This window comes from Suricata suricatta, chromosome 2 (genome assembly GCF_006229205.1).
Source record: "Suricata suricatta isolate VVHF042 chromosome 2, meerkat_22Aug2017_6uvM2_HiC, whole genome shotgun sequence".
Classification (NCBI taxonomy): Eukaryota; Metazoa; Chordata; class Mammalia; order Carnivora; family Herpestidae; genus Suricata; species Suricata suricatta.
Window position 1 is genome coordinate 103,729,500 of NC_043701.1, and position 8,961 is coordinate 103,738,460.

General features: G+C 43.4%; 1 protein-coding gene across 2 annotated transcripts in view; it reads right to left on the reverse strand.

Annotated features, from left to right (window-relative positions):
* The window catches only part of TAF5L (TATA-box binding protein associated factor 5 like), a 29,424-nt gene extending 20,504 nt beyond the window's left edge, over window positions 1-8,920 (reverse strand). Inside the window, exons 1-2 of one of the 2 annotated variants that reach the window (XM_029931184.1) lie at window positions 6,778-8,920; window positions 110-254 (exon numbers count right to left, since the gene is read on the reverse strand). In XM_029931184.1, the coding sequence (XP_029787044.1) occupies window positions 110-251 (142 nt within the window). In that variant the 5' untranslated portion in view covers window positions 252-254; window positions 6,778-8,920. Of the gene's footprint in view, window positions 1-109; window positions 1,382-6,777 lie in introns of those variants that run through there. The other variant, XM_029931183.1, reaches the window with a different exon arrangement.
* Between the last annotated feature and the right edge of the window lie 41 nt (window positions 8,921-8,961).

The window sequence follows — 8,961 nt, forward strand, 5'->3', positions numbered from 1 at the left end:
CGGCAGCCACAGGTGGGACGGATCATGACAGGAGGCTTCTGGAAGGGGCTCTGGGGGGCAGAGGGCATGTCTGGCCCGCCAGGGACGTCCAGCCCGTCCCCCTGAGTACCTGTGAGGCTGGCCGCCATCTCCTCGGCGGTCTGTGACGGCCGCAGTCCTTGCTTTAGGGGGCCGTCGGGGTCCACGTACTGCCGGCGCTTGAGGTAGCAGGACACCGCCATCTGGACCTGCTCGCTGCGCACTCGTTTCATGACCTGCAGGGGGAGCCACAGAACACCGGGGCGCGTGGGGTGGCGCGGTGAGGACGGGACCAGCTGGCTGCGACAAAACGGGGTTCCTTCCTTACCGACCTGGCGCACCCCTGTGTCACCTACGTTCTCAGTAGGGACGCAGTCAACGTCAGTTACGGAAGATGGGGTGTTCCAGAGACTAGCACCCCCCAGGTCACCCCCACACTTCATCTTACACCCCAATCTCACTCTTTGGTGGAATTTCTCATTAGAGCCACTGACAAAGAACAACCAGGACCAGGTCGGTTCTGGTTACTTCTCCTGCCTGCTCTGGGAGAGGGGTGCTAATCGGCAGCGAACCAGCCTGATGAAGCAGGCCAGACACAACACTAGATCCAAGATCTGAGAGACCCAGAAACTGGACCAATAGATGCTGAGAAAGTGAGAAGTTAATAATGAGGAAAGGAAGGCTATGCTTTTCCTAGTAGGAAAAGGCTGGCAGCACTACGTCAAAGACTTCAGTAATGTGTTTTCATTTTAATCACATTATTGGCCTCTTTTACTCTCTGTTTGTTAGCTCAGGCACAGAAAAGCAACAACACGGTAAGAGAGTATGTACATGCATTAAAGCATGCTTCACAAGTTCTTACAGGAAAGGAAAGGAAGTGAAGAAGGGCACCACAGAGGGGTAAATGACTTGAAAATTCAGCCTAATTTGAGGGTTCCCTTCAAAAGGACTATTTTCCTTGACTACTAAGTCATAATGAATGACAGGGACTCCTGAAAGTGCCATGGTCTCAAATGTGACTTTGCCACAAGTACAGGGCAATGTGGTCCAGGTGACCAACAACACTGACGAATTCTGTATATGCACTTCTGTCACGTAAAAATGCAGCGCATGCAGCATTAGCCATATGCATGTGACTGTCCCCACCATGGTGATCACTAAGCCAAGGGCTCCCAATGTTTCACATGTACGATCTGCTTTTGGTAATGTATTTGGGTGTGTCTGAGTTTTTTGTTTCAATGACATGGACTGGCCTTCTCCTTTGTGATTTCCTCCTATTCCCTTTTAAGATTTGAAATTCCTCCCATTCCAGAAATCTGCCTTTTTTTCTTTTAAACATTTCAAAGTATTTTATTTGTATCTAATTTTATCCATCCATAATTTCTTTTATTTATTTTTTATTTAAGCTTTTTTTTTTAACGTTTTTTATTTTTGAAAGACAGAGAGAGCAGAAGAGGGGCAGAGAGAGAGGGAGACACAGAGTCTGAAGCAGGCTCCAGGCTCTGAGCTGTGAGCACAGAGGCCAACACAGGGCTCAAACTCACGAACTGCAAGATCATGACCTGAGTTAAAGTCGGTTGCTTATCTGACTGAGCCATTCAGGCTCCCCCATCCGCAATTTCTTTTAGTGTATAATGTGTGGTGAACAACCAAAAGTTTACACAGAGACCATAGCAACAAATTGTTCTAAAGTCATTTGCCAATAATCCTTTCTTTCCGAACTGATTTGTGGTAGCCCTTTCAAAATATTCTCTGAAGATCTATTTTTCAATTCCAGAAAAGTCATACAACAGAGCAGAGAGTGAAGACTGCAGACACACACACTGAAACATATATATCTATATAAAAATATAAATGTGGGATATCATAAATATGTATGAACTATAAATATGTTAAACGATGTATATAGAAAAGTTGTATTCTCCATGCATTTCCGTTTTGGATTACCAAAGAAAGTACAATATCAGTAGCTAAAAAGGAAGGGCAGAGGAATGTCAACCAGGAACACTGGTCGACAGTGTTACAATGAAAATTACTGATATATTTCAATACTGAACCATTTTTTTATTATGGAATTTGCCTCATTCAATTTTGGTGTATTAGTCTTTTGCTGTATTAACTTATTTTTTAATTAAGATTTCTTTTACGCTAACACAAGAATTTTGATACTTTCAGAGCAGGGATCTCTGCTCTAGGCATTCATCTGTCCATCGATGAAGGTAGACAATTTTTTTTTGGTTATTAACAGGCATTACTGTATCATTTTGATGGTATCAGCGATTCGTTCTCTAACCTGGCTATACCTAGAACCTCCTGTGACTGTGTGTGTAAATAATTTCAGCACTGGAGATTCTGATTCAATGTTATATTTAGAGAAAAAGAATGAAATGCACACAGAAACTGACGATACTGCCCTTTCCCAGTCTGGCCCAAAGTCAGGACTAGTCAAATCCAACCAGCTCCCGATTTCCCAGCCCCTGCCACCCCTCCCCTTCCCCCAGAATGCTTGCGAAAGCTGTTTTCACTCTAACTTCAAGAGCTCCTAGTCTCCAAACTCTTCCAAAACTGCCCGATTTCCTTGTATCTTAGCTGAAACTAACACTTTCAGATTTCCTACCGCCAATGTCTGGTCACCACGGGAATACATGCTTGTATCAGTGTGTGTCCCTAGCGCTCCAAATAAGGTGGGAGGAAGGGGTCACCTCTTTGACAAGAAGAAACCATGCACGTGAAAGACAAAGAAACACTGACAGACCAGAGCCTGCAATGACACATGTCCTCACAGTGGGGCAATGTTTATGCACAGCAGAGGAGGCGGGGACAAGATATGAAAGGCATGGAAGAGTAAATGGGAGAATGAACAATAGCAAAAAACAGCCATATTTGGGATTGCTAGAAACTAGTTTATAGGTATTGATTCTAACGAATCTGTCCAAATTAGCTGCCCCAAATGGCAGTTTCTTTGAACCCAAACCACTATTTATGACAAGGGAACTTTCCTGAGGGTGGGCGGTGAGCCAACTGTAGGGCCAAGGACCTTAACAGCAAGAATGCTGGCATTGACTCTCTCACGACTGCACTCAACAGAAAATACCAGAGACATGATCCAATCGACTTAACTGAATTTGATTCCAATGCACACATATTTCAAATGAAATAAATAAATAATGAAGAGTTCTGTGGAGAAATCAGTTCCCCTCCCCCTACTGATTTCCGTAATACTAATACCCATAAATGGACACATGAGGGGGGAAAAAAACCAAAACTCCTTAAAATAGACTGTCTTTTGCGAGACTCAGACATGAGACTGACACTGCAATTTCGAGTTACTGGCTTAGCTTTGCCCAGAATGATAAAATCTTTTACTTTTAAATTAAGTTTGATATAATTACATCTTTGTTAAAATATCAGGATGTCCCACAATATTCAGTTTACATAACAGCTTAACTTTTAAAGGTAATAATAGATGATCCCCTACCTTTCTTTTCATGTCACATTAGTAGCATTTCTAGAAATGGGGATTCGGGTACGTGTATCTATTATCTCACGTATCAATAGTTGCCTATTGTTTAACTCATATTTTAACAAAGTTGCTACAGAAATCAAGGCATGATCATCTTCCTGTCACAAAGTAACAACTGCGCAGGAAAAACGACTGGATATTTGACCACAGAAATTGGGGGAGGCAAAGACACCTGGACCCCAGGCACACTCTGAAGATGATGAGCAGCAGCCAAGTCAATTTCTTACTGGTACAGACTCATCCTAACTCCGCCCACTTACGTTCAAATGTATGTGTCAGCGAGTGGTGCCAGGTGGGACACCCCCAGTTCACCTCATCAAGGGCTAAGTGGGCAAAGTATGACACAATTCCATGAAATGCCAGTTGAATACTGCTTGGACAGCACCTCCTGGATAAGGTGGCAGCTGTGAGTGAGTTCAAAATTTGACAGGTGGCCAGGGGTGTGGGTGAGTGTGCTTTGAAGCAAAGGTATTCCAATTATACATTTATGCTTCAAACATAAAAATGATTGTGAACTTTTTGTTGGATGTCATGTAAAGTGCCTACTGGGTACTCAAATATATTAGGTCTCTTTCCTTTACTTGTAGTCTAAATGTAATATCTATCAAAAGGTCAGTCTAGGGATTTAAAAAGCTAGCTTTTGCATTAAGCATCATGGTAAAGTGTATTCAATTACCTTTGTGAAAATAGAAAGCACAGGTGACAAATGAGCTACACTCCTCTTGGTTTTAGTAATACCTCATGTAACAGCATTACGATGGCCTTTAATATTGGATTTTTGCTCACTGACTGGCATGAATATACTTGAATGGGAGGCTGTGCTCTTTCTTATGGTGTCCTAAGAAACAAATGGCATGAAAATAAGGCTCAGAGCTGAAGACTCAGGATGCAATATAGCAGGTCTTTTTGGGGTGGGGTGGGGACAGAACTCACACAACTAGGGGGACAGATGCCACTAGAAATTGGTTTTTTCCAACATCAGCTGGGACTCTATAATGCTCCAGAAGCTTTTTCTCACCAATGACTTTCTTTCCCTATAGCTTCTCACTCAGCTATTCCAAAACGGCACCAGCCTCCTTCCTTATCCAACCAACTGACCCTGCTTCCCACCTTAGCAGGCTATTTACTAAGACTTGAGATTCCTCAACTCTTGCCAAATCAAACAGTCCCTTTCCACACGATTCCACAAGGTTTCTTGGCTGCCAAACGCGGCTCCTCCCTTGAAGCTCCCTCTCCCTTGGTCGCTCCCCCTCCCCCATTCTTGGTTGGCTTCTCATTCTTCACATTCCCTCCATCACGACTGGACTTTTAGACAAGACTCACACCGCCTCTGGTCGGACCACCTTCCTGAGCTCCAGTCTGAGGGACATCTCTACCTTGATGTTGCAAACATCAAATTCAACCTGCTCAAATTTCCTTCAAAACCTCTTCCTCCTCCTACTGTTCCTAGCCAGCTGGCTAGTGCCATCGTCTGCCACTGAACCAAAAAACCCAGTCATCATTTTGAGATTTTCCTTCTCTCATTTCTAAGGGGCCACCAACTCCTATTCTATATAGAATTCTGTCTTGCAGCCACTGCAGCTAACCCATCCTCACTGCTATGTGACAGCACAAATCACTTCTCAACTGGAATATTCCGATATCCTCCCACCTCTAGCCCTACCTCAAGCCACCCTCTAGAAGGCAGCCAGAGTAGAAGACAGTTCTGACTATGCTACTCCCAAGCTTAAAACGGCTACCCTCCACCCTAATGCAGATTGTCCAATCCTACCATCACTGTTTCCCAGTTCGCTGAGACAGAGGGAGATGGCCTGGAGCACAGAGCCTTTCTTATCTTTGAAACTTGCGTTAAGAATAAAGTGAGTGCTGTCTAGCTTCTGTTTGGAATTCGTGACAGTTTACTGGAGGTTCATGATTTTTCTGAATTTTTATGAGCCACAAATATTTGATTCTCACTTTAAAAACTGGTTTACAGCACAGAAAAACTTATTTCTATCAACACCTCATTAACATGGAAGGGTAGGGAACGAGAATGGAGATCTACATTATTTACTATGCTTCAGAACAAAAACTTTCATCCATGCTCTATTTGCAAACACTGTTACAGACAGACAGAGGAAAAAGAATGTTTTACTCTCAGAGAATAGGGGGAATATGTCAGAAGCAATTTAGTGACATTAGAACAGTTAGGTACGTGTCTCAAGTGAAATGCTACGCAGTTTTCATGCTAGAACAGGACTGTCCAACAGGACTTTCTGCATTAATAAAAATGGTCTAAGTCTGAGCTGTTTGGTACGGTAGCCATCAGGCACAAAGGACTAATGAGCAATTAAACTGTGACTAGTGCTGAACTTTTAATTAAATTTAAATAACCACATGTGGCCAATGGTAACAGTAATGGACAACAGGGTTCTAAGAGCATGGCATTACTTTGTGAACTAATGTACCAGCATTTAAAAATGCTGATTCACTAAGTTGGGCAAAACACTTCTGATTACTAAGTTACCAGACAACAACCAGAAGTTTGGGGCAGCTGACCCTTGAACAACATAACTGATCCTGCCTGCCCGCCCCTCATCAAAAATTTGCATGTAACTTTTGCCTCCCCCAAACGTCACTGCTAATATCCTGTGGACTGAAAACCTTACCAGTAACACATGCAATTGATTAGCACATATATCATATAAAAACTATATAATGTATTCTTACAATAAAGTAGGCTAGAGAAAAGAAAATGTAAAGACAACCATAAGGAAAATATTTTAGTACTGTACCATCTTCATGGGAAAAAATCTGTATATAAGTGGATCCACACAGTTAACCCTGTGTTGTTCAAAGGTCAGCTGCATTTTGCTAGTAAAACAGAACTACCTTTTATTATAACTAACCACTGTAAGGCGACTAAGATACATTTCAATATATTTTACCAGAAGAGTATCTTATTTGACTGTTAAACAAGAATTATGAATGGAAGTTCTCCACAGTGTTTTCTAAATCTTGCCAGTACACAACGTTCTTTAAAACCTTCTCAAAGTTAAAAAATGAGAAACGGGGATCTGTGTTAGAGAAAAAGATCAACAATTTCTGTGTGTCCAAATAAAAGGTTAAGTTCAAACCTAAGACAATTGAAATGAGAAAATTAAGAAGAAATTGTGAGGGTTAAATAAAAGCTTTGAGGCCTCTCGATGAAATACTCATATGCCCACTTATAATCTTTAATTTATTCATTTACATACCTTTAAAGATATGTTATATAGGGCAAATGTTAATTCATGAAACAGTTTTATTCTATTTCACTTTCATCTTCCACATATCAGTGTCTCTGTGGTCACGTAAGCTCCTCTGAATGATCAAATTCCATTTTCTACAGCACGTCACCTTCACATTTACCAAATCAGCTGTGATAGAATGCTTTCTGAATCCACGCACCATGCTCTCATTGGAAATCTCAACCAGCTGAAGCCATCAATACCTATTCAGGAGGGCAGAATATTTTTTCAGACATCAATGACTGGACTGATTCGTTGTACACCAAAATATACAATCAAAGTAGCAACAACTGAGGTTGTTTTAACATAACATGTACTTCCCAAACGGCATCCAGTTGTTCAAAATAGAGGAACTGAGAGGGTCCTATAATTGGAAAGACTTGAACATGTGGTGACCCCCTCTTCACAGGGAGGTGTTTGGGGGAGAGCTTGGCCTCGTGATCAGTCTACACACTATCCCTGAAAACAACCTTTAAGAGGTAAGGCTGCCTGCGATGATCTCAAGGCTACTTCATGCCTTCTGCAAATGCTCTGCAAGCTTCCAGATTTGGAAAGAAATGCCTGTCTCTGCTAAGCAGTCATTTTCCTTTTTGAGTCACAGGCAGACAAAAAGCTGCCAGGACAAGTGGATGGATGGGCCTTCCCTATGCTTAATCCAATCCCACACTACCGCAGGCACAATCTTTCCAAAAAGCTAATCTGATGGCAACTGCGCTCCGCTTGAAAACTTTCGATTGCCTGCACTGGGTGTGGAGGAGGAAAAACTTCAGTCCCCATCGTGCCATTTCTAGGTTATGCTGATCCACCTTGTTTACCGAACTGGTGGGTCCCACCCCACTCTTTCATCTCAGGGGCTCTGGCCAAGACTCCTCCACTGACTGGAGGTGCCCCCTGCACTGGCACTCCAACCTGTTAAATCCTACTCCTCCACACGGCTCGGACCCCTCTGCCACCGAGCCGCTGAGCTGTTGCTCACCACACTGTTTCCTATGCTACCACGACTAATGCCAAATACTTGTTGAGCGTAGGCCACAGCTAAGACACAATTTTAGGTGCCACACAGAGACCATCTCCTGTGCACCTCAACAGCCCTGGAAACTAGGTAACATTCTTTGGAGAGGAGAACTGAGGCCCACAGGAGTCAGACACTATCCTAAGGTTTCCTGGTGGAAACTGAGGTCACCTGGCTTCAGGGTCTGAGTCCTGACCCTTTACAACGTCCTGCTGCCCAAAAAGGTTCTACATGAAACCAAAGGCTTCTTGACAGCAGTGAAGGTATATGGGTTGCTTGTTGAGAGAAGGATTAGAACGGCTGCTCCCCGAGAAGCTGCCTCTCGCAGGAAGGGAGGCTGGAAATGACCCCCCCCCCCCGGAGTGTTCACTGGGTAATGTTGGTTTAACAGCGGATCCCTAGGGCTCCCGTCCAGCTAAAACCAGTCATCCAAACCAGAACCCCTTCCCTTTCTCCCGGGATGTCCTTCGCAGGTGTTACGAAGGACATCGGTTCGTAAAAACAAAACCCCCCAAACCAGTTACTGGGTGGTTAGGTGAGGCCTTCACCTAGCTTTGCAGGGACAGGAGCACACGTAAACCTCACATTTCTAGGCAGGGGCAACAAGACTATTCTAAGACACAATAACTGGATTTAATGTTTGATGACAAAGAATAACACTGGAGGCAAGCCCACCCATTGGTTTCCTAGTTTAACACTGCATTTTCAGAGGCAAGAAGGATTTGTAATTCATAAAGCAGATCAAAGTTACTTGCTTCACGTTCAACACGAAGAATTGAGGCCTACAAGGAATCTAAAAGGTATTTTCCCCAAAAAGGAAATTACAACAGCTACTACTTAGTGCTTTCTATATGTCAGGCTCTTTCACATTCCTTATTCCTTCCCCCCGCCCCCCTTTTTGGTATCCTTTAAAAGATCCACTTTTAAGTTATCAGTCCTCCCGTCCTTTTACAAAAGAGGAAGTTAAGGCTCAAAGAGGTTACGAGGCTAGTTACAGGTTTAAGCCCTAGGTCTAGAGTCACCAAGACCCACCCATTACATGAAGTTTCAGCCGAAGTTTAAATATGTGGTACACGCTTCCTTTTCTACTCTCACTTTCAGGCAGGGCTGTGGGCACGGGGATCTGCGCCGCGTCCTCC